Below are 26900 nucleotides of genomic sequence, written 5' to 3' on the forward strand. Positions count from 1 at the left end.
TAAAAGAGACAAAATCCACAGCATTTCGGAGTAATGACAGTATTTATATTTTAGGGTTTGCGAGGGACGTTCAGTAAGTAATGCAACACATTTGTTTATCTCCGCCAGTTTCGGTTGAAAAAAGGCGGAATATGTTGTGGGGAATCGTGGAATATTCCCGCTTCAGCCCACATAGTTTCATGAAGTGCCGATAGGTGGTGACACGATACGTGGCCTTCACAATGGCGTCTGTAACGGAGGTGCTTTCCAAGCCGGAGCTGGCAGTGAACAAAAGCACAGTGAGTCGTGGGGCGAGGCGTCCGTCGTCTCCACAGCAACGTTGCTCAAACCCGTCGGACCTCCCGTGTGCCGGCCGGCCAGCCACTCAGTGACTCCTGCGACGCTGGAGGCTGCGGACTCTCATTCGTGGCAAACGAGACGTCGCCGTCAAACACGTCGCTCCTCGACTGAGCGTCTGTGTTGGTAGCGCTGGCACACTCGTCCACACGCACATGCAGTGCCGACGACTCAGCGCCGTCAAGGCAGCCCTGGAGACGCGTGATATGCACGTGTAGATACCTGCCTGAGAAAATTTACGTACATTCTGTACACAGCGCGGCAGGCCTCACTCCATGGTACACAACCGAGACCTCTTAACATCGACACTTGCGTCTTGTTTATTACGACCTACTCTGCAACGCAACACGCGAAGCCCCTACAGTCCACAGAGCTTGTCCTAATACTCTTCTCACTAAAATGATTCGTCATAATATCAAGTATAAGCATTTTAAGGGCTTACTTTTTGTCTTGCTACAGCTTTAACACGTTTTTAAAACGTGTAAAAGGTGCACATATAACCCATCGTTAGGAATACGGCGGGCGACGAGCCTCGACAATCGAGCTGCCCACCCCCTGTTGCCAAAGTGGTTTCGCTGTAGTCGCTTCTGCCTCCGCGAAGTAGTGATGCGACATCTTACACATTCCGCCCACGTATTAAACATTACCGTAATAGCCTTCATGACGCCAGAGGAGAAATGTATCATTAATAGCTGCCCATATAAAATGTGGTGACCGCACTCCGAAGTGTTTGAATAGTCCACAGTAGAAAACTACTGGGAACTGGCGCGCTTAATCCAAACAGATTTGCTATACAAAATTAGGAGCAAAAGATCCGAGACCTATTTAGATCCGACGCAGCGTTTCACACGGAATACGAATCGGTTAATCAAGGTGTTTTTTCTGCCGGTGGACATACAGAGTAACCTGCGCAACACAGAAGCCCTACCACCTCGGCTGTATGGATTACCTAAGATCCATAAGAACAACGTTCCACTAGCACAGATTGTTAGCGCTCCTGGCTCACCGACGTACAAACTGGGAAAACACTTGGCCTCTCCGCTCCAGCCACACGTGGGGAAGACCGACACTTACATAAAGGACTGGATATTTCATTGAGAAGTTCAAGAAACTCAAACTTGCACCGAACGACACCCTGGTCAGCTTTGATGTTGTTTCTTTGTTTACGAAAGTGCCACTCAGTGACGCTCTGGAGCACATCGGTTCCATTTTCCCACAAGACGTCACAAAGCTCTCTCACCACGAGCTATTTCACGTGGAATGGCAATTTCTACGAACAGCTGGAAGACGTCTTAGGCCAGTGGTGGCCAACTTCTTCATGGAACATTTCGAAACACATGCACTGGACTTGGCGACTTGCAAACCTAGGGTGTGGTACAGATACGTCGATCATACTGTCGCTGTGTGGAGCCATGGTGAAAAACAGCTCTGTGACTTCCTAAGACACTTGAACAGCTCCCAATCCAACATAAAATCTACAATGGAAGTAGAGAATGTTAAACTACTAAAACTCGCACTTTTTCAAAGAAAGTATAGACATTACGTTACTTCACCCAAAAAAAAAATTCTGTCTTAAACCTAGTGTTGTACTTAGTCATCTTGCCTAATAGACACTATTATTAATGACATAATTAAAAAAATACTTAATAAAAATGATATCATCAAAAATTTGTCGTCAAAGTGGTTGATGTCTCCCACCCACCTCATTGACGATGTGTCAGAAGAGACTGTTGCTCACAAAGGGCTCGTTTTAGCTGTATTACATCTGCGTGTCAGTGGAGTTCAACAGTTGGTTAACAAAAACGTCCTGTATTCAAACTAGTTGACTGTTTAGAAAGAATTACCACAAAATGTGACAGCTGAGTAAGCTATAAAAAGGACTGTGAGAACGTAAAATGGAAAGTGAATGAAGATTTCGAGGAGAGTCTATTGCTATACGTTTTTACCTCATTCACTGACTGTTGGACTGTCTTGTATCATGGAACGGACAATTTTAGATTTCTAATTTGTTGTTGGAGAAAACTTTATTCAGGAATGCTTACAGTTTCGTTTCTATGATGATTTTCTTCATTTGATGTGAGTGTTCAAATTAAAGAATCTAAATTTTTTGTCTTGGTGACTCCTGGAGAGGAAACAGGTGGGAGGTGGATCCACGGTGCTGAGGAGGAGGAAATGAAGATCGGTGAATACTGAGGGCAGCTGGGGCAGATGTGGATGGGAGGGTGAGAGGGGTCACTGTGCACTGGGCTGCAGACAGGCGACACGTGAAGGCAGTGGGGTGTCTGGTGGAAGGCTACACAGGGAATTGGGGTTCGATTCCGCGTCAGATCAGAAATTTTATCCACTTTTGGACTGGATGTTGAGTTGTCCTCATTGACATTTCATCATCATCGAAATCAAGAAGCGGAAGTGGCATCACATAATGAAAGGATTTAAACTACACAGCTGAACAAGCCCCAGGTGGAGTCTCCCGGCCAAAAATGCTATTAGGTAATTTAATTCCACCTGCTTATAAAGATGTTAACATCAACCTTACCATCCTGTGACCATATGCGAAGTTAAACAAGATGTAACTAAATAATTTTTTGCTATTTTTAAAACAGGGAATACGAAAAATTAGTCCTATCCCCATTCATTTGCATCCGGGTTTATGTAGAACATATAACTACTCGAGTAACACTATCGTAAGAGCAGTGCTGAAGAGATCCTTAAGGTAATGTAAGTAGTCTTTGTCTTGAGGAAACAATAGAGATATTTCTCGAGTGACATTTACAAAACACAATAACAATTAAAAAATGCTCCTTTCATTACCAATAAACAATACTTCTATGTCTGAAAGTTGCTTTTCCCAGCATATAAAACGTTAAGACAACTTACAGGACTACAGCTAAGTGGCATCTTCAACACGTGCTGATGTTTAGACAGGTGAACACTCCACCATTTTCAAGTCGAAAATGGCGAATTATCGGTGCTTGCCGAAGACTTCACCCAGCTGCATACTCACAAGGTGTTTGAAGCAATCTCTACATTATATCATTAGTGAAAAGTACTTGGTAAGAGCAGAAATAAGCCTTATATTAAACTAGCGAAAACTGCGACATACACAGCTTACTGCCATATAATCTATATGATTGGAATGCATCGTAAGTTCTTATCTCAGACTGAATTTACCACTGTGTCTGCAGTATGGATTAGACAGTAAGTAGTGTGGGACTGCTGGCACTGGATAACTATGATCCTGACCTAAAGGTCTTTTCCAGAAACGCCATACAATCTAACTTGTTATATTTCGCAGTTGTCAGCACCAGCTCTTTTTTCATCTTCAGCGTCATTCCGTGTATCCTACCATACTCATGCAGTTGTGCTTGTTATATTTTGCTGAGGTCATTGCCAGCAGTTCCTTACCCCCAAGGAGTTCATGGGACTCATGACATCCAGCTACCTGACAAAGCCTAGGAGGTGGAGAGCGAAGGGACTGGGACTCATGTGATCATAATGAGCTCTTCTTTGTCTCCAAGGTCATAGTGGGAATCATAACATCAGCGTCGTTGCATCTGGCCACGTGTCAGGGGTGTATGGAAGAGGAGGGGGAGGAGGGGAGGTACTTCCACGCCCCCTGCGCTGCTGTAACCCTGCTCCTCAGCCAGAGATGACAGAAATGCAGAAAATACTGTACATTTTGTCAACTGTGCTTGCATTACTGACTTCCAAAAATTCTTTTAACGACTGGCTCACCAGTCACATTGGCGTCATTGCCTATTGTGTTCGTTCAAAAGGCATTAAGCAAAACCTGATTCTGACGTGTCTGTTACCAGTTATTATAAAATTCCCGCGACTGTGGTGACATTTCTAAGCCTTCGCTAGACTATGGCGACTTATCACCGACCAACTCAACTTCTTAATTTGCGTTTTCACTACCTATCGCTTGTTCTGTTTCATTATTGTTTGATAAATTGGTTAATAATTGTGGATCCGCGCAATTTGCTGGAATCTGACGTAAACTACTGGTATTTGCAAATTGCTCAACGTAGTTCATTTCATCCTGTACTAAATCGTTATTTTGCAACACCCTGTTCACTTGTGCTACGACGGATTTTGATATTGTTTTCTGTTGTACCAAACATGATGAAATACTGATTTTTAGGAAAAACAAAATTCCTACAGTGACCAAGCAAACAAAAATAAAACTTTACTACTGTCCACGCCAATACTGAACAGTGAATCAAATTCACACAAACGTGTACTATTATGTCGACAGTTTATGTAATAGAGTAATCAATAAGCGTCACGCGACATAAAATTTCACAAATTGGACACATGATTTTAAAGTCATTGCCTGAAGAAGAAGTACAACATTAGTAAAATTAGCGCAGCGGCATCTCTTACTTTCGAGAAAATCAACATTATCTGACTACATATTACCAAGAGAATCACTAACTAACCTGGCACCAACGTCGCCGTATGTATCCTCCCCACAATATTGTTTCTTATGAAATTTAGCCCACATTTACCCCCCACTCTTTAAAAATCTGCATGTTACGAAAACTATGTACTCACAAACTGTTATCCAACATAAACTCGTATGCTAACCCTTGACTAAACAGAGCCTAATTTGAACTGAACTGTAACTGATCTGAATTCAACTTCTCTTTATATTAAACGCCCAACTTAAATAAAACCATTATATCGCGCCGGCCGGGATGGCCGAGCGGTTCTAGGCGGTTATAGTCTGGAACCGCGCGACCGATACGGTCGCAGGTTCGAATCCTGCCTCGGGCATGGGTGTATGTGATGTCCGTAGGTTAGTTAGGTTTACTTAGTTCTAAGTTCTAGGGGACTGATGCCCTCAGAAGTTAAGTCTCATAGTGCTCAGAGCCAATTGAACCAATTATGTGGCCCCAATGAAAATTTCCACTTACCTTGCGTTTTGAAAATATTATTGCAGATTTCTCGAAAGCCCAACAGCAAACAGAAAGCAGGCAACGGCTAAGCTAGATTTCTGTTTCTAAAATATATTCGAACTGTTTCACGCAGTAATGCATAATGATAAGCAGTGGGGTGGGGAGAGTAACTATTCCTATGAAATGATGTTCCAACAAACGATTTTAGAGAAGTGTTTATTCAAAAAGATAGAGTAAAATCTCGCGTCATCTGTACACATAACATTGGTCTGAACAGTACCATGCTTAACAAAGTGAGCAATGATTTACCAACATATACATCATATTCACCCTTGCTGTCCTTTACAATCGTTCTTCCTTCATCTAACGGACTTCATCACAAGTCGACGCAGCACCACTGAACACGTCCATCAACTACCACACTTCAACTAAGAATGAATCAGACTGCGCAGAGGCAAAGACCGCACCACGACAGGAGCAAAGATTGCTTAACAGTAACGTAACATGCTCTCTCTCTCTCTCTCTCTCTCTCTCTCTCTGGCATTCACATCGACAACACAAAAAACTCAACCTTACAACCTAAAAAGAGCTCCTCAGGGATCGAGCAGCGATCCATTCTGTAATCGTCTCCAGCTGGTAATGCCATGTTTTTTAGCCAAGATATATTTAAAACTTTTCTGTAGTCAGATGTTGGATGCTATATTAAATCTATAAGATAGTTACCAATAACTACTGGGATTGTGATTTGAAATATAAATATATTATGTAGTTTTACTTCACAGTTATAGGTCATCCACGTTGAACAGTCGATTCCAACGGTTTTATCGTGTAGTATAGCCCTGTATAATGTAGTATATACTATAACATACTTCGCTGTATAGTTTGTGAATCCAACGTGTGCAGTGTATAAATTAATAATCCCGTAAAATATTTCGGAGAACAATGTTTCCCCCTGTACCAATATACACTGAAGCGCCAAAGAAACCGGTATGCGCAAGCGTATTCAAATACAGAGGTACGTAAACAGGCAGAATACGGCGCTGCGGTCGGGAACGCCTACATAAAACAAGTTTTGACGCAGTTGTTAGATCGGTTACTGCTGATACAGTGGCAGGTTATCAAGGTTCAAATGAGTTTCAGCGTGGCGTTATAGTCGGTGCACGAGCGATGGTACAAAGCATCCCCGAGGTAGCGATGAGGCGGGGATTCTGCCGTACGACCATTTCACGAGTGTACCGTGAATATCACGAATCCGGTAAAATATCAAATCTCCGACATGGCTGGGGCCGCTAAAAGATCCTGCAAGAACGGGACCAACGACGACTCAAGATAGAGTGACAGAAGTGTAACCCTTCCCCCAACTGCTGCAGATTTCAGTGCTGAACCATCAACAAGTGTCAGCGTGCGAAACATTCAACGAAACATCATCGATATGGGCTTTCGGAGCCGAAGACCCGCTCTTGTACCCTTGTTCACTGCACAACACAAAGCTTTACACCTCACCTGGGCCCTTCAATTCCGACGTTGGACTGTTGATGACTGGAAACGTGTTGCCTAATCGGATGAGTCCCGTTTCAGATTCTATCGAGCGGATGGACGTGCACGGGTATGGTGACAACATCATCAATTCATGGACTCTGCGTGCCACCAGAGGACTGTTGAAGGTGGTGAAGGTTCTGTAATTGTCTAGAGCGTGTCCAGTTGGAGTGATATGGGACCCGTGACACGTCTAGATACGACTCTGGCAGGTGACACATATGTAAGCGTCCTGACCACCTACATCCATTCATGTCCATTGTGCATTCCTGGGCAATTCCAGCAGGACAATGCGACATCCTACACATCCAGAATTGCTACAGAGTGGCTTCAGGAACACTCTTCTGACTTTGGACAGTTCCGCTGGCCACCAAACTACCCAGACACGAACATTATTGAGCATATCTGGGATGCCTTGCAACGTGCTGTTCAGAAGAGATCTCCCCCCCCCCCCGCCCCTTCGTACTCTTACGGATTTATCGACTGCGCTGCAGGATTCATGATTTGAGTTCCCTCCACCACTACTTCACACATTAGTCAAGACCATGCCACGCCTTGCTGCCGCACTTGTGTGTGCTCGCGGGGGCCCTACACGATGTATTTGTCGGGTGTACAAGTTTCTTTGGCTCTTCAGTGTATATCTTCAGTCACTAAAACAAAATATTCTCTGTGATTTTGTGATGGTCTCAACGAAACTAGAGTTCTTACAATAATTTATTTCATTAAATTGTTTTCAGTTTACAAGATGTAACATCTCATTCATTTTCGTTCGTTAAGATTACCAACTTTCCTGGATTTCTAGGCTGCCCATACTTGTACATAGAAAGCATACCGAATATTCTTATAAATGTGACATAGGATAAAAACCAGATATAATGGATGAGTACAATAAAAACCCATGTTCATGTGCAAAAAATGAGGTACTGCACAAATGAAAACAAAAATGGTATCGTAAGACTCAAAAAAACAGCAACTCGCATCTATTGATTGAGTTTGAGAAAAAAAAATGTATCTAGGACTGTAACAAAACGGACGAATAATATATACACTATACAATATGTCACAGTTTACAATTCACATACAGAAAATGTACATATTAAATGCTAAATTACAAGTTAACATCAATATTAACAAATTATGTGGGAAATAGAAATAAAACATTATTTATGAACTATTGAAACTGATGAGTAGCATGAAGTGTTGGTGTTATAGAATCCAAATCCCACGAAATCGTAAGCAAGCCGATCAAATATTTTAACCATGTGTAAATGTATGAGACATGGTCCATCTGTGGAACGCAATACAGCCGGCATTCAGGATGGCATGTCTTCGACAAACCCACGGTAGGTTTACGGAGGTGTACAGCAGCAGACATATGCGCACAGGTCACGCATAACACTTTCCCCACCGACTCACGTCTGGGGTCTGCTGCAGCTGCTCGCGTGGATGATGGCGTATCAGCAACACGACCACCGATCTAGCGTATCAAAGAAATCTGTTTATCTGGAGACGGGTTTCCATTGATCTACTGTTCAAACTCAGTGTACTCTCTGCAGTCGCAGCTGACGATGTCGTCGTACCACCACGGTAACAGGTAAGGGTCGTCAGCACCAGGGTTGTGCTCTGCCGTCAGCTTGGCCACAGATCACCGCCAATCCTGCACTACAGAGCGGGCAAGATTTTGACCTCCACAACCTGCGATAAGGCGTCCCCTACCAACACCTTGTCTCCTTCCTGTGGTTTCTCTGTCCTCCAACCAGTTCCATTCCCATGCATCGGCTAATAACACTCTGTGCTGTGTCAGAGTCGCATGTGTCAACTGTTTTCCCACTTTGCAGCCCTGGCCATTTCTAGAATTACTCCACATTCTTCTCTGCTGCGACTCTGCACACTCCTCAGCGCGTCACGTTCCCACAGCCCCTCCTCCTGGCATTCTGTCTCGCGCTGGGCAGTGGTCCTAATCCTTCGGCTCATGCAAAGGAAGGGCAGGCCTGACGATTTTGGTATCGGAATAGTAAACCATAATTTCTGGACATGGTCCACAAAACTTTTAGTTGAAGTCGTTGTCGTTCTGAAAGCGTAGAGTATAAGTAAGTACACATAAAACTAACGAATAATTTTCTGTTACGACTGTGTGTTGGCAGCAGATCATTCTGAAAGGAAAAATGAATGAGACTGAGATCCGGTGGTTTATTCATCCTGCGGAAAGACTTCCGCTTCGCTCGTCGCTGTACTGGGACTGTTCTCCGTGCGACGCGCACTGCGTGTGTCGCCACCTCAGTCAGCTTCGACAGCCGACGACGCGTCCAGCGGGCGTAGCTGCGGCGCCGCTGGCTCTGCTTGCATCAAACGGGGCCTCCGTGCTGGATTGCGTCTGCAGGCACGTCGGCCGCAGCCTGAAAGAAAACAGCGATGGTGCTGGGGAAATATGGAGAACCTACTGTCGATATCTCCGTGGTGAAAGTATGGAAGTCACACTTCTTCTGAAAATGTGATGCATTATTTATAACAAATTCCATTAGCGAATATATGTGTCGTCATAGTGCAAATAAGATGCCTAACCCCTTGAAAACGACACACCTACATGACGATCATGGGTGACCACCACACATTATCCTTACTGCTCGCTTATGCTGTGTTGGTCTTTGTTTGTTTATTTCGAACACGCTCCATTAAATCAACTTGGTGTAATACTACATATACATCCTGTGTGTGTGTGTGTGTGTGTGTGTGTGTGTGTGTGTGTGTGTGTGTGTAGTGTAGTGTAGTGTAGCGTAATGCTTGTATTGTGTGATGATCAATATGACTATGATGATTATGATTATGGTGAAATAAGGCAGCCATTCCCGGCACATAACCGACCACTTCCGAATAGCACCATGTGGGCCGCAGAGCTTAACGTCCCCATCCGACAGACGGATCGCCATCGACAGTGTCGCACGCCCTCACATCATCAGGCACTGCAGAGAGGCCTGGCAGTTAAACCAGGGCGTTGGCGCCAAGTCTGGTGACCAGGAACATTACGTCACCACCTCTCCTCCCCTTGACGGCCAAATACTGGCAGTGGTAATTTTTTCCACCACTGGGGCTCTAACCACTTTAGCTCCGGGTATAGAGCCACAGCACAAGCGTGCAAACAGGTGGTTAGACTGTGGGTTCAAGAAGACTACACATTTACAGTCAACAATACGGAATTAGTGTACACCATCTGTCTATCTGTAGAGTAAATCCTATGTGGAACTGTGAAAACGTGTACTAAATGTCTATGTAGCATGTAACGTGGTATCCAGCCTGGAATTCACTTAGCCAGATGTCAGATGATCGAATAATTTACCTGACTTGTACAGTTCCTACGTATCGAACCTAGCGGGACGTGGGAAACCACCTAAAACCCATGCCCAGTCCGGTCAGCTCGCCAGCCTTCCAGCCTAAATCGTTAACGCGCGGGCGGATTCTCTCTGGTGTCAGGCTCAGCTCCCCAAATCCCAGAAACGGCGTGTTACCTTGCGTGACTATCTGCGCAGATCTTACTCCTCGCTTTTGTGTAATATTTTCTTTCTAAGTGACAAGCTACCCCAGACAATTATTCTGTAAGAATTATTTTTAGTGAAAATGTGTAAAATTTTTCAAGAGTTTCATTCGTTTGTTTCCAAAACCATAATTATACGAAGAGTAAATGAAGCTCAACTCAGTTTCTTGAGCAGCAACTTCCTCCAGTTCTAATTTTCGTCAGTATCTACACTCAAAGAACTGCAGCATTCTGCACTGTTTACTGACTCCTGTTCATGTGCTACATCAGCTGTTTGTGTGGCTCTGTTTGTTTTACAGAAATAAATGTAGCATGGATTCTCAAAATTTGTGGTGAGGTCATCTTCAGAGAATCACCAAACAATTCTCAGAAAACACCATTAAAAGCTCATCTATATTAGATTAGATTAGATTAGATTTGTACTTGTTCCATAGATCATGAATACAACACTTGGTACTGATGTGGAACGTGCCAGGTTAATAACAGGTGTCTATACAAGATATTACATTACACTAAATATTAGATGACACTTAATATTTTTAATGTTTTTGTGGGTGTTGGGGAAATTACTCACCTACTATATCCTAAAATTCATCTAATGAGTAGAAGAAGTTGCCATTAAGAAATTCTTCTAATTTCCTTTTAAATACTATATGTCAGACTTTTGATGCTATTAGGTAAATGGCCAAAGACTTTTGTGGCAGCATAATTACCCCTTTCTGAGCCAAAGTTAGATTTAACCTTGAATAGTGAAGATCATCCTTTCTTCTAGTGTTGTAGCCATGTACACTGCTATTACTTTTGTATTCGTTTGGGCTGTTAATAACAAATTTCATAAGTGAATATATATATATATATATATATATATATATATATATATATATATATATATATATATATATATAGTGTTGGTACAGTGAAGATCTCTAGCTCTTTAAATAAGTGTTTGCAGGATGATCTTGGATGAGCTCCAGCAATTATTCTGATTACACGCTTTTGTGCAATGAACACTCTTTTACTCAATGATGAGTTACCCCAGAATATGATGCCATACGAAAGCAGAGAATGACAAAAGGTGTGGGTGTGGTAAGCTAATTTACTGAGATGTCTATCGCCAAAATTTGCAATGACCCTAATAGCATAAGTAGCTGAACTCAAATGTTTCAGCAGATCTTCAGTGTATTTTTTCCAATTCAACCCCTCATCAATGGATGCACCTAGAAATTTGGAATATTCTACCTTAGCTACCGATTTCTGATCAAAGTCTATATTTATTAATGGTGCCATTCCATTTACTATGTTGAACTGTATATGCTGTGTTTTGTCAAAGTTTAATGAGAGCCCATTTGCAGAGAACCACTTAATGATTTTCTGAAAAACATCATTTACAATTTCACCAATTAATTCTTGTCTGTTGGTTGTGATAGCTATACTTGTATCATCAGCAAAAAGTACCAGCTTTGCATCTTCGTGAATATAGAATTGCACGTCATTAATATATATTAAGAACAGCTGAGGACCCAAGGCCGAACCTTGTGGCACCCCATTCTTGACTGTTCTCCAGTTTGAGAAATCACCAGTTTTTGCATATTATGTGAACTGCTTATTTCGACTTTCTGCACTCTTCCAGTTAGGTATAATTTAAACAATTTCAGTGCAATCCCATTTATACCACAGTACTTGAGCTTATCTAGAAGTGTTCCATGATTTACACAATCAAAAGCCTTTGAGAGATCACAAAAAGTCACATGGGGTCACTTCCGGTTACTAAGAGCATTTAATATTTCATTAGTTCTTAGGTGTGCATTTTGATGAATACTCGAACTGGGAAAACCTTATAGTACTCCTGCTAAAACTATTACAACTAGCTATTTTTGACATCAGAACAGCTTCCAACTTTTGTGATATAACAGTCAGTAAGTCAATTTAAATTGCATTTTTTTTTCTTTCAATGATGCCTTATGGGATAATATTCTTGGGTAAATCGAAACTGAAGTTTCCCAAAAGAAAGTTATTAGAACGAGGTGTTGGGTTCACACCAATACATCTTGCAGGTATCTCTTTAATCCATCGCTAGCTCATTGTACAGGCATTCACTTATGAAATTTGTTATCAACAGTCCATCATGTTAACCACTAAAATAATGAAAACCAGAGAATAATGAAAAACACACGCATGAAACGAAAGAATATTAAGCTAAAAACAGACAATACAACTCAACAAAAGATGAGTGAACAACAACACGGAATAACACTTGTGAATAGCACACACAGTAATCAGGAAGTAAGGTGTTAAGTCTAAATGGGTTCTAAAAGCATTGACATCCTGGGTATGTAGACCACACAATTGTAGCCTCACAGTGGCACACAGGCAGTAATGAGACTTCAATTGATAAGTAGAAACAAAACATAATTTAACCTCTCCAAACATGTGCTACAAAGAGTGGTTTCTCACCTAATATAAAGAGAAGAAGAAGAAAAACCTTAATTAGTGAAAAATTGGTAATTATTATATAGCAAAAACATTGTAAGAAAAGCAAGCATGTATTACAGCCACTTAGAATGCTTCACAAAGAAAAAAGAGCGAAATACGTATTGTCCAGTACAAACAGCCATTAACTTAGCTGCATGCTCAACAATACAGAATCAATAAAGGAACGACTGAAAACAAAAAAATGACGATATAGCCACGTCTAATGTGTTCCATCTGGTTATACGATAATTGCAAGAATGTTCGTCTCAGACTATACAACAGCATCCACGACTTCATATTCAACTTAAAAAAGCCAAAATAAATGCTATAATTCCACCTTATGTAAATGTAAACGTCAGAAAAAACTTATTGGTGGCAGAAAGAACAAAATCTTTTACTTGACAAACTCGATTAAAATTAAAAATCAAATCGCTTTATAGCAAGATATTCATGCCTAATAGAATGTCACGTGATGTAGTTTGCCGCTTATTTGCATTTATTGACAGTCTTAAAGTGATGATTAGCATGCCACAGGAAATTAAACACTTGACAGCAAAAACACTGAAATACAAATGGAACAAAATCACATACAAAAGTAAAATAATCGCTAGTAAACACAAACTGTAAGATACATACACAAAGTGCGACAGATACATCTTCACACATTCCACCCTAAACTACTAAATGCCACAAATACGGAATTAAAAGAGGAAGAAGCACAGATACCAGGAAAAGTTCACGAGCACAACATTATTACCATGACAGACAAACACTACATAAAAATTGTGATTGTAGACACAGAAAGCAGTCAGACAGAGGAAGAGAAAGGACAAAGTAGCACTAAATGTAGCACTAACACGTGAACTGGTAAAGATGAAAGAAACAACACGATCACCATGTCAGATAAAAATCATAACAGGAAACCTGAACTAGAAAACGATACTACAAAAAAAAAAAACCTACACTCCAGCAACATAATCAATAGAGCTGATAAAGGAAACACCACAGTACTTATTAGTATGGAACAATACATAGAAAAACAGAAGAAATCATTTACTCAATCATCACAAAACAGAAATCTGGTCCAGAGGCACATTTTCACACACACAAAACCAACCTCAAGGGCATCAGACATATACTCACTGTTAGACAGAAACAACACCTCACACAAAAGAACCCAAAAACATCTGCACCCAAAAATCAACCCGAGCTTCAGAAACCAAATATTCCTGTGAGGCTAGTCATAAATTTCATAAATGCACCATCATACCATGTGGAAAAACACGTAACACAGTCAAGATACAACATTATGAAATGATCAACAACAAAAATTAATTTCAAACACAACTGAAAAACTTGCACATTCAACACACAGCTTCACTCATTTCTTTTGATATGGAGAACTTTTACACCTCAGCACCACTCGCAGAAACAACAAAACTAGTTGAATAAAAGCTACTGACGTGCAATGAAATACTCACAGGTAATATTAGAGAATTAAACAAAACAAGATTACCATTATTGTCTTCATGAGGACTATTACTGAAGAGCTTGCATCACAAGACATGGACTCTATTAAAGTTAAGTATTCAGTTTATGTAAATAAAGAATGATATTACTTCACGTGCGCATTTGTGTTGTAGAAAGAGGATACTGGCCACTCATAACAACGTTCGCTCCCTTGTTTCCTTGAGGTACAAGACTCTACACATTTCATAATTCAGCACGTAGTGTAAGTCAGCGAATGCATGCAAAGGCTCGAAAACTGTTTATGGAAAGCAGATAACCGATCCCTCTGCTGGACGTGGATGTTTCCCTGTTTTGCCAACAGTTCCAGTGCTATGCTGGGAACGTGACTACCATTTCCAGTGTGAGTTCCGGAAGGGAGGCGGTGCCAGGACTGAAGCTGTGAGTGCGAGGCGACGCTCCTGCCTCGGTATTGCAGTCGGTAAACGCAGCGGAAGAATGGGGGCTGCCTCTGGGCCGCAGTCTGACACACAGTTCTGGTGTGTCAGCAAGTTTCAGATTTTCGTTTCTCCCGTTACTGGCACAGTTAATGTTAAACAATTTTATTGCTGTCATTATTGCAATTTCCATTGCTATTTGTTTTTGTGATGATGATGAAGATTCCGGTTTGCGGGGCCCTCAATGGCGTGGTTATCAGAGCCCTCGCGAATTTCCAATTTTTGCGCTGTCCAGTCTCGCCATTTTCCTGAATGATGATGAAATGATGAGGACAACACAAACACCCAGACCACAGTCAGAGAAAATCACCGACCCGGTCGGGAATCGAACCTGGAACGCCGGGACCAGGAGGCAGCAACGATAACCTTGTGGTTATAACCTCGAGCTGCAGAGTTGTTTTAGTGGTCTTCGGTCCGAAGACTGGTTTGATGCAGTTCTTCAAGCGACTCTGTCCTGTGCAAATCTCTTCATCCAGATAAATTATTGCAGCATACATCTGTCTGAACCTGCCGACTGTATTCAAGCATTTGTATCCGTCTACATTTATTTTACCCCACACACTTGCCCCCCTACCAAAAAGACGATGGCTTGATTCCTCAGAATGCGTACTATCAGCCATACCCTTCTTTTAGTAAAACTGTACTATAAATTCTTCGCAGTTTTTTTCGCCTGCAGCTCGCGGTCTAGTGGCTAGCGTTGCTGCCTCTGCATTATGGGGTCCTGGGTACGATTCGCAGGTGGGATGGGGATTTTATTTACCTGGAGGACTGGGTGTTTGTGTTTTCCTCATCATTTCATCATCATCATCAATCATGACAGTGGCTAGATTGGAGTGTGTAAGAAATTGGGACTTTGCATCGGCGCTCATGACCATGCAGCTGAGTGCACCACAAAGCTAAGATCATCGTCACCCTGTTTGATTCAGTAACTCTTCATTAGTTAATCGATCTACCCATGTAACCTTCAACATTCTTTTGTAACCCACATTTCATATATTATCTTCTTGTCGAAAGTGCTTACCGCCCACATTTCACTTCTGTACGAGTCTACACTCGGGAAATTAGATTTGTATTAGATGTCAGTAAATTGCTCTTTTTCAGAAATGCTTTTGAAGCTATATGCAGTCCGCATTTTATATCCTTTCTGCTTCGGCCATAATCAGTTAGTTTGCTGTCCAACCAGGAAAGCTCATCTACTTATTTCTTTATCTCAATTCTGAATTGTACTTACACTTCAGAGGCTCACAGTTCCAGATTTCAGTATTCTGATATCTTCCCTTAGCACGTTATGGACATATTGTGATGTATAATACAACTGATTTTTATTAAGACTTAAGTCCGACTGGAAGAAAATAAAGTATCTGAACTCCTCCTCAGTGACTGACAGAACGTGACAGTAATATCGTAAGGGAAGCACCTGATGTTCTTCAGCTTATATTTATTTAACTGAAAACAGGTTTGTTATCTTAGGCTACCATAACATTATCACTTGACTGTGGGACAAGAAGCGAAACAGATTTGCCACATTCACAGTCACAATCACATGAATAGACAGTGTCGTCGTCCCCCCCCCCACCCTCCGGCAACAACGCAGGCGCGAAATCTTGAACGCAGACTATCATAAATGTGCCGAATAGCATCCAATGACAGAGTTTCCCAGACATACATGAAGCGTATTCGCAGTTGCGAATACGAAAAAGCGTCAAATGTATACGGCAATGACATCAGTGAAAATTTGAGCCAGACTGGAACTCGAACCAGGATTTCCTGATGTACGCGAGTGGTCGCCTCAACCCCTTTGGCTATCCGTGCACGCCTCAAGGCCAGAGCCAAACTTCCATACATAGTTGTCCCTGCATCACAACCTGTTGCTGTACAATCATTTTGTAATTCCTTTACGGAGGGAAAATTTTAATTGAAAGACGCTGGTTAATATCGGAGGATAATTACTACATTCCAGTGCCTGTGTTCCATCTGGTATGCATGCATGTCCAAAGGAACACCGCTCTATTCTTCGTTCTCCAGTATCGTGTTCCAAACATCTTTCACATGTTGCAATTCGGCAACAGTTCATGCAGGCCCTGCAAAACGAGTAAGTTTTCACTTACGTCCGGTGCATATTCTGTTGACAAGACATCTGGTGATCTTGCTGGCCAGGGCAGTTGTTGAACGTCATGAAGAGAACGTTGGGCCACAGCAGCCATATGTGGATGTGCATCATCCTGCTGAAGAGGCACATCAACTTCCCGTCGAAAAGCTGGGAGTCTCACCTGAATAATAACCTGTGGAATGTTGTGGGCCCTGGTTAATTTACTCTGCAGAAACACCAAATGTGACTGGGGACTGTAATTTATGCCTCCCACCACACACCATGAACCCTGAAGAATGGCACAAGTGTGTTATGGGGGAATGCAGTCTGGAATAGCCAGCTTATCAGGTCTTTTCCATAGACGTATATGTACGTCACTCACGTATAGACAGAACCTACTCTCATCACTGAAGACAGGAGCGCCATTCCACTCTTTGTTCCATTTCACAGCACCAGAGTAGCCACCTCTAGTAGTGTCATGGTGTCTCCAGTAGCCTGGCTAGAGGCACATGTGACATTAATGCTGATGCAAGCTGGCAGGTCTCTGTGGTCCCTGATGACACCAGGTACATCGTGTCCCCTATGTATTCCCTAGATGGTGTTCGGTCGGCCACCGCCGCTCACACAACGCGTCTCCCTTGACGTGCGTCTGTACTGTACAGAAGCTCGGACACCTAAACTAAGGGTGATGTTCCGCAGACGAGTGTTGAAACTTGCGACTCTGCGCCGGTGCTTTGAGGTCTACATGTGTGGCAGTCTGTCTATAAATGTATGTTCTTTCTTGCAGGCATACAACGCTACCCTGTACATATGGCTGAAGCTGTTAACCAGGAGTACTTATTCGTCGTCGGGGCGTGGTTGTACCACAGAACGAAACTTTCAGAAACTGTTTACCTAGACACTCAGCACCGTTATGCCTATAGAGTGAAAACAGAAGCTGCACAGACCTTATCAGCGCCATTTTTTCGCCAATCTCTGAGAGAAATGAATGACTAAAACTCTTCAGTATTCAAGTTACAGAAGCACCAAAGAAGCTGGTATGGGCATGCGCATTCAAATACTGTGGTATGTAAACAGGCAGAATACGGCGCTGCGGTCGCAACGCTTGTATAACGCAACAAGTATCTGACGCAGTTGTTAGACCGGTTACTACTGCTACAATGGCAGGTTATCAACATTTAAGTGAGTTTGAACGTCGTTTTACAGGCGCACGAGCGATGGGACACAGCATCTCTGAGGTAGTCATCTAGTGCGGATTTTGTCGTACGACCATTTCACGAGTGTACCGTGAATATCGGGAATCTGTTAAAACATCAGCTCTCCGAGATCGCTGCAGCCGGAAAAACATCCTGGAAGAACGGGACCAACGATGACTGAAGAGAATCATTCAATGTGCGGGAAATGCAACGTTTCTGCAAATTGCTGCAGATTTCATCGCTAGGCCATCAACAAGTACCAGCGTGCGAACCAGTCAGCAAAACATCATAGTTATGGGCTTCCAGAACGGAAGGTCCACTCGTGTACCCACGACACAAAGCTTTATGCCTCGATTGGGCCGTCAACACGGACATTGGATTGTTGATGACTGAAAACATGTTACCTGGTCGACGAGTCTCGTTTAAAATTGTATCGAGTGGATGGACGTGTACGGGCATGGAAACAACCTCATGAATCCATGGACCCTGCATGTCGACAGGGGACGGTTCAAGCTGCTGGCGGCTCTGTAACGGTGTGGGGCATGTGCAGTTATATGGGACCACTGATACGTCTATATAAGGCCCTCACTGGTGATCCTGTCTGATCACCTGCATCCATTCATGTCCATTGTGCATTCAGACGGATTTCGGCAATTCCAGCAGGACAATGCGACACCCCACACTTCTGGAATTGCCGCAGAGTGGCTCCAGGAACACTCTTACACAGCCCTTGACGATAGTGTACAGTTTTCCTCCGGCAGTGTATTTGGAACGGCGGCTGAAACATAGGAATCAACATCTCCGAAGACTGCTGGCCCTGCAGGATCTGATCATTAGTGTGTGGCTTCAGCTGGGTTATACCTGAACAATCTTACTCTGCTCCTGGTTAATGGAGGACATTTACGAAGCTAGATACGGTGTTTACGCCGTCATAGCCTGCTGTCTCCTAGTGGCTGGCCGATGTGTTGTCACTTATGCGTAGTCTAAGCAAACATGTCAAGTGGCAGCAGACCGAATGTAACAAGTGAAGAGGAGAATCAGATGTATAATCAGTGGTTGTAGCCTTCAGTGGTGTACATACCGTGCACGGAGCAGGGGTTGGTGCAGTCGGCAGCGACAAGGCACGCGAGGCCACCGCTGAGTCCCCTGCCAGAGGTCCAGACGCTGCCGCGAACAGCCACCAGGGCGCCGCCGTGACCCTCCTCGTCTGTGGGCTGCTGGTCTCCCTCTGCAGGCGACGGTGGTCCGTGACACCAGCTACTCTGTGCCAGGCGCGCCACAACCGGCACCGCGATGCTAGGCGTGTCGAGGTCCTGCACAGTTGCAACATCCAGTGACTTCCTGTAAAACGTTTTCCGGTCATCTTGAGGGCTGCACCCTGCTCAGACAGGGCTTTAATTACCTGCCTCCACATCAACAACACCATCCATTGAAACTGCAACAACACGAGAGGGGCAATGGACAAACATCAACAAGGCATGAAGTGCACTACATGCTTCCACGAGCAGTACATCAGCGCTTCAGCTGGCTATCACCACTGTGACCATGGTGGCGACTCACCTGGACGTGGACGCAATGAGAGGTGCGATGACGCTGGTGAGTTCAATGACGAAGCTGTACACTGGGGTAACACCATAGGGTAGGGTGCCCTGTTTTCTGATGGTGGCCCAATACCGGGTGATTGGCTATTTTCTCTTTGGACAGTGCTCTCAAAGCGGAAACTAGATGAAATCCATGCACTGCCACCATTTTACTACCCTGCTAACTGCCAAGCATATCAGCCACGTTCTGTGCTTATAGCTGATTTTTTTCTTAATATCTTACATTTGAATGTAATATTTTGTAGACACAGTTAAGAAACAGCCAACAGCCTTGCCGTGGTGGTAACACCGGTTCCCATCAGATCATCGAAGTCAAGTGCCGTCTGGCTGGGCTAGCATTTGGATGGGTGACCATCTGATCTGCCAAGTGCTGTTGACAAGCCAGGCAGACTAAGCCCTGGTGAGGCAAACTAAAGGAGCTACTTGATCGAGAAGTAGCGGCTACAGTCTTGTAAACTGATATACGGCTGGGAGAACGGTGTGCTGACCACATGCCCCTCCATATCCACATCCAGTGATGCCTGTGGGCTCAGGATGACACGGCGGCCGGTCGGTACCGTTGGGTCTTCATGGTCTATTCGGGCAGAGTTTAGTTTAGTTTTTTAATGTAAGCAACGCAATCGGATGGTAAGTTGATTTTTTAGTCTTATTTATTGGTGATATATTATCGAAACCTGTGAGTAGCTTTTGAATGCAGTAATTCATTACATTTTTCGATAGGTCAACCATGTTTGTCTAGAGGTAAAGGTGCCTAATTTCGGATACTGTTAGGGTGACAATTTCGACCATCTGACAAATGTGCCTCTTTCTAGATTTCGCTTTTTATTTCTTTTCAGGAGGAAGGCAATGAATTGGGTTTCTTAAAAGCGCCGAAAGTGTTTCAGGTGGCAAAATTTACGCTTTTAGATTACTTAAAGTCAGGAAACTCGGAAGAGAAACTGGGCTCTAGGGTAGACGGAAAATGTGTAAGTAGGCTGTTTATGTTTTCTTATTGGCAACGTTACATAGCGCTCTGTGTGAGAATCACTGGCTGTGCTGTGTGCAGTCTGTGGCTGGTTTGCATTGTTGTCTGCCATTGTAGTGTTGAGCAGCGGCAGCTGGATGTGAACAGCGCGTAGCGTTGGGCAGTTGGAGGTGAGCCGCCAGCAGTGGTGGATGTGGGCAGAGAGATGGCGGAGTTTTGTAATTTGTCATGAACTGCTACATATATTATGACTATTAAGGTAAATACATTGTTTGTTCTCTATTAATATCTTTCATTTGCTAACTATCCCTATCAGTAGTTAGTGCCTTCCGTAGTTTGAATCTTTTATTTAGCTGGCAGTAGTGGCGCTCGCTGTATTGCAGTAGTTCGAGTAATGAAGATTTTTGTGAGGTAAGTGATTTCTGAAAGGTATAGTTTAATGTTATTCAGGGCCATTCTTTTGTAGGGATTATTGAAAGTCAGATTGCGTTGCGCTAAAAAGTATTGTGTGTCACTTTAAGCACAGTCTTGTACAATTGTTCAAAGGGGACGTTTCAAATGTGCTTTAGGAAGAGTCGTCAACTCAAGACAAGCTAAAATGCAACACAGCAATTTTAGAAGAAGTAGGACAATATTCTAAAAGGTAAAAACACTAAAGCACCCAAAAGGTCAGCCAGAACAATACAATGGGGAGGAAATAAAATGGACATATGAGTTATCATTTGCTAAGGATTCTGTTTCCCTCCTCTTGACAGACGACAAAGACAGCGCACATGAGGACTGCCTCTATTATTCTGTCTCATACCATAAAGATAAATCAGGGGAAGATTGGGTAAGATGTTTAGAATGTTTCCGTTGGGTACATGAGCTGTGTACTGGGACTCAGAAACCTGGATGGAAGATGTACAAATGTGGAAACTATAAATGTAGTTATAAGAGTATCATTATTGTAATCGAACTGGAATATCTCAATATTACTTTTTGTACTATTTGTAATAAAACGACATTTCTATAGGTTTGGAATTTAGAATTTTCCTTATGAAATTAAGAGACAGACAATTTGAAATTGCTCATCCTTTTAGTACACAATCCCAAATGAAAAACTTCTTTGATATAAATTATTAAATATAATCTGCTGAGTTTTGCTATAAACGGATGTATATAACCAAAATATGTTATGTCGGACATAAATCCGTATTTTTTGGAAAATTTCAGCTGATTTTTAAGCAACCATATCCTTAGATTTTCTTAGATACCCGAAAACAGGGCATCTCACACTATCGTCTATTCAGGATAGTCGCCATTCTCATTGCAGCATCGCGATGGATGTGTCAATGTGTTGAGGCTCCAAGGAGAGCATAGGCGGCCACGCAACATTTGTCGTTCCCATACATAGGCAGCAGCTGGCAGAATTGTATGGGGTGCTATTTTGTACGTAGCCCATAGTCGGTAAGGTGGACAGCAGCCGCCCATATTTCCGATTTGTCTAGTTCGGTGGCTGCCCACTGTTTTTAAGAGCTTGTTAACATTATCTTTCAAGCAAATAATTCAAGGCCTCATGTTGTCCATCGTGTCTGGGCTTGTGTTACAGTGGTAATGTTACGTAAATTGAAGGTGCAGGTGGGAGAAAGGAAAGGAAGGGAAAGAAACTAATAACATCAGCTGCATCTGGACTTTATACGGAATGAGCGGCGAAGAGTCAAATCGTGTGTCGGACCAGGCGAACAAGGACTCGAACCAGGGATCTTCTGCTTACTAGACGGTTGCATTAACCACTGCGCCACCCAGGCAGATCGTTTGTCGCGAACGCGCGGACTATCCCCGGCGTGCTCCCCGGCCGACCCAGGCGCCACCTACTTGCAGTCTCACACATGTCCTCCACACTCACTGATTTTAGATTCTCTCTATAGATGTAACGCAGATGTGCGTCTGCACCCAAGGTCGTGGATTCATAGCCCGTCGCGACAAATCAGTTATCTGGATCCCTGTTGTCTGTTCTTGCATTCCCTTTCACCCGACTCCACCTTCACTTTACATAATATTCATCACAACTGCGGATTTTGCATGATGTCTGTTGCTTCAGACATCACACATTCATAAAACAGTTGTAATGGCCAGAAGTGTGTCTCTGCATTCATAATTTAGCAACCACTGTGGCGTTCTTGGTACTAGGTACTTTATATTGTAGAATCATTTGCATCAGGTTCTCGGAAAGAGTGTCACCTCAAATTACTCTGTGTGCATAGTAATTTATCTAATCCTGTCTTCATGGTCCCAAGCACAGCAATGCGTGGGTGGCTGTAGTATAGTCCCAGATTCCATACTTAATATTCATTGTTGAAACAGCTGACCCCTATCTCCAAGCCCCAACCACTTTAGGCTTTACAGCACTCCTGTGACACTTTCGCAAAACACAGACAAGCCTGACACCCTTCGTATCTCTCTGTACACTCCCAAAATCCTCTCGTCGTGCTGTCTGCTGTGGTGCCCACAGTAATATTCTAGAATGGGCCCCACGAGCATTTTGGAAGCCAGACTGACTGAATTTCGCTAGTGTCCTACTGATAACCTGTCGTCTACCACCTGCTTTAACTACGATTGACCGTATCTGATTCTTCCATTTCCTGTCTCCACAAACTGTTTGTACAATTTCACTGATTCCAATAGGTGGGGTGCAAAGTTTCGTATTTATGAACCTTTAAAGAAAGCTGCCAATGTCTGTATGAGTTCGAAATCATGTAAATTTGTGAGTGGGTATATGTGGAGCTTTTCAAGGTACAATTTCGCCACCAGAGAAATTTCTGCGATTATTATTAGCATTGTATAGTAGGCAATTAACATACAATATGGTCTGTAATGGTTACAGCGCACTTCCCTTCGGTTACTTCTGCACATGTTGTATGATTCTTTATCCGTCTTGAGTCGTGGTACCACATGTATTAGTACACCTCTTAATAATATTTTGTATGATATATGTTCTTCACGAGTTAATAAATCCTCCACTTGATTGCCTTGAACGTTAGCTCTCAGAATACCTTGTGTAAAAAGTGCTACTCGAATTCCTCATGACCAATATTTTTCAGAATCTCGCTGGTATTAAGGCGATCATTGTATTCAAAGTACCTCGACTTTCCAACATGGTACGCAACAAATACGAGACAGTAATTCGAAATTTGTGGTAAGTTCCTACGGGACCAAACTGCTAAGGTCAACGGTCCCTAGGCTTACACATTGCTTAATGTAAATTAAACTAACTTAGGGTAAGGACAACACACACACTCAGGCCCGAGAGGGGATTCGAACCTCCGACGCGAGTAGCCGCGCAAACCGTGGCAAGGCGCCCGAGACAGCACGGCTACCCCGCGCGGCTGTGAGACAGTCGTAGATGTTAGACGGTTCGAGTACTCACTACTGTCACTGAATAGGTTCGCACAGAGCACGACCACTTGGACGAGCTATCCATATACAGAAACAGGCATAGGTCGTAAGCTATTAGCCAGATGGGACGTCGAGCTGTGCTGAGGCGGAGAGGTGGTGAAACTCGTCCGCAACCTCCGGCAGTGGACTCGAATTGCTGCTGCAGGAGGGCAGTTGGGCGCCACTGTTCTGACTAGGTGAGGTTCAAATGGCTCTGAGCACTATTGGACTTAACATCTGAGGTCATCAGTGCCCTAGAACTTAGAACTACTTAAACCTGACTAACCTAAGGACATAACAGTCATCCATGCCCGAGGCAGGATTCGAACCTGCGCCGTAGCGGTCGCGCGGTTCCAGACTGTAGCGCGTAGAACCGCTCGGCCACCCCGGCAGGTTAGGTGAGGCGGATGCTTTCCGAGCCCAGGTTTTGCCCAGCTACGGACACACAGATATTTGCACAGTAGCAAAAGGCGCTTGACGAAGACAAGGGGCGAACGGACGACACAGGTGAACAAGACAGTCGCAGATGCCAGAGGACCTCATTGCAGATAGTGATGAAGGGTGCATTCAGAATGGAAATTTGGAAATTTGTTGGCGGGTTTGGGTACCCTCTGGTATGAGAACAGAGAGCGTTGTGGAACGGCTCTGAAAGTTGTAGTCTAGCGATTTGACTGGCGAAATGAAGATGGTGAGCTGGCCATTCTCATGTGTGGACATCCCGTTAGAAAAAACTTCGCAGAGGGCCAGGAGAAAGGTCCTCTTACGTGAGTGTGGGTCTCCCTGTCTGCCAAAACAGCTCACTGGGCTCTCACTTCCTGCAACGACAAGTCTCTCATCATAGTATGCTGCCAAAGGTTGTTTCTGTGTTACAGTAACCAGACGCTGGGAAGCAACACTGAGGATCCTCATTAACTTCTTATGTGCACACAGTTGTGTACTTGTCTTGGTCATTGTGATACGAACATATTAATTGTGTTGTAAATCGAATAACCAATGACCGATGGAGCAACGAGAACATCAAAAGCTGAGTAGCAGCGGCATTAAGAGCATTCCTGGCCAAGAGAAAGCTACTACTATCAAATATAGATCTTGATTTGAGGAAGAAATATCTGAGAATACGTTTGGAGCACAGTATTGTATGGATGTGAAGCAAGGTGTTTTGGAAAACCAGGACAGAAGAGAATCGAAGCGTTTGAGATGTGGTGCTACAGATGAATGTTGAAAATTAGGTGGAGTGATAACGTAAGGAATGGGAAGTTGTGTGCCGAATCGGAGAAGAAAGGAATATGTGGGACTTTGTTTTGGGAATTTTGTGGTAAGTTCCTATGGAACCAAACCACTGAGGTCATCGGTCCCTAGGCTTACATACTGCTTAATCTAACTTAAACTAACTTACGCTAAGGACAACACACACAGCCATGCCCGAGGGAGCACTCGAACCTCCGATGTGGGAAGCCGCGCGAAACGTGGCTACCCCGCGCGGCGAATATGTGGAAAACAACTGACAGGGAGAAGGGACAGGATCATAGGACATCTATTAAGACATCAGAAAACAACGTCCGTGGTGCTACAGGGAACTGTAGAAGGCAAAAATTGCAGATGAAGACAGAGATTGGAATACATCCAGCAAATAATTGGGGATGTAGATTGTAAATGCTACTGTGAGATGAAGTGGTTGGCAAGGAAAGAAATTTGTGGCGGCTACATCAAATCAATCAGAAGACTGGTAACTCAAAAAAAAAAAAAAAAACCACGAAAATGGTTTGAACTAGTAATGTTCCAAAACAGCTCATTTGATGCAAATAATCGGCGTAATCTACTTTCAGTTTTTCAGCTGGTGCTCAGATGCCTTTAGTTTCTGTGTAGCGTGCGTCATTTTCACTCATGATAAGTAACTTTTCGGCAACTGATCACTGCGTATGCTCAGGCTTCCAATTCAGTGCACTTGCGCAAAGACACAAATAATTTGAAGTTTATTATAGATTCTCTAGAAGTATTGTTATGCTTTAAGCAGTTATAGCTGTTTTCCGTGGCCGTATTGATAGGCTATTGATCGCTTCTGTAATGTCTACAACGTTCATAATTATGTAAAAATTACAGAAATACATAAAGGGCACTTACATCACAACCTTTTCACGAACTTGCATCGGTAATGTAGGATCTGGCGAGTAGTTGGATCCTGCATCCTGTCTATCACATTTCGCAGCGACTGACTTCGTGTTATTCGCATACACCTGGAAAACTTTTTAAATCCAATAAACAACTGAAGATCATTAATTTAAAGCCTTGCCAAATCGAACTTTGTGTTATCTTCTGATTCGCAAAATGGAGAACAAATTCCATTCACCTAAATGTTGACATTAAGTGTAGTTTCCCCCTAATGAACATGGTCCTTCACTGTGAGGCTGGCGACGTTTAGTCTTGCCTCGTAGCAGTATGCAAAAGCCCAGCTGCCTCTCACAAGTTCGAAACGACGCGGTGTATAGCGCCGTTTGACTCTATGATGTACGAGGAAGTACTTACCCTGCGCTGACAGCTGCAGGAAAACACCTCTCCCTCACCGCGGCCGACGTGGCTGCAGACGCAGTCCAGCACGGACGCCCCGTTTGATGCCAGCAGAGCCAGCGGCGACGCAGCTACGCCCGCTGGACGCGTCGTCGGCTGTCGAGGCTGACTGAGGTGGCGACACACGCAGCGCGCGTCGCACGCAGAACAGTCCCAGTACAGCGACGAGCGCACACGAAGTCTCTCCGCCGGTTGAGCGAAACCACAGGAAGTGCGGCGCCTCTCGCCTTGACCGCAGCCGTTTTCCTTCTTGTTTTCAGAGCGGCCAGCTGCCAACACACAGACGTGACAAAAAATTATTCTTTCGTTTTCTGCGCACGTCTGCCACAT

The 26900-nt window shown here is 43.5% G+C and overlaps 1 protein-coding gene across 1 annotated transcript; it reads right to left on the bottom strand.

Moving 5' to 3' along the window:
* Positions 1-5975: 5975 nt before the first annotated feature.
* Positions 5976-26900, bottom strand: LOC126212626 (uncharacterized). Its single transcript, XM_049940054.1, has 3 exons — positions 26529-26900; positions 19105-19336; positions 5976-9169 (listed from the first exon to the last, which is right to left on the bottom strand). The coding sequence occupies exons 1-3, from the start codon at positions 26898-26900 to the stop codon at positions 9051-9053; spliced, it is 723 nt and encodes a 240-aa protein (XP_049796011.1). The 3' UTR covers positions 5976-9050.

Source organism: Schistocerca nitens, chromosome 11 (genome assembly GCF_023898315.1).
Source record: "Schistocerca nitens isolate TAMUIC-IGC-003100 chromosome 11, iqSchNite1.1, whole genome shotgun sequence".
Lineage (NCBI taxonomy): Eukaryota > Metazoa > Arthropoda > Insecta > Orthoptera > Acrididae > Schistocerca > Schistocerca nitens.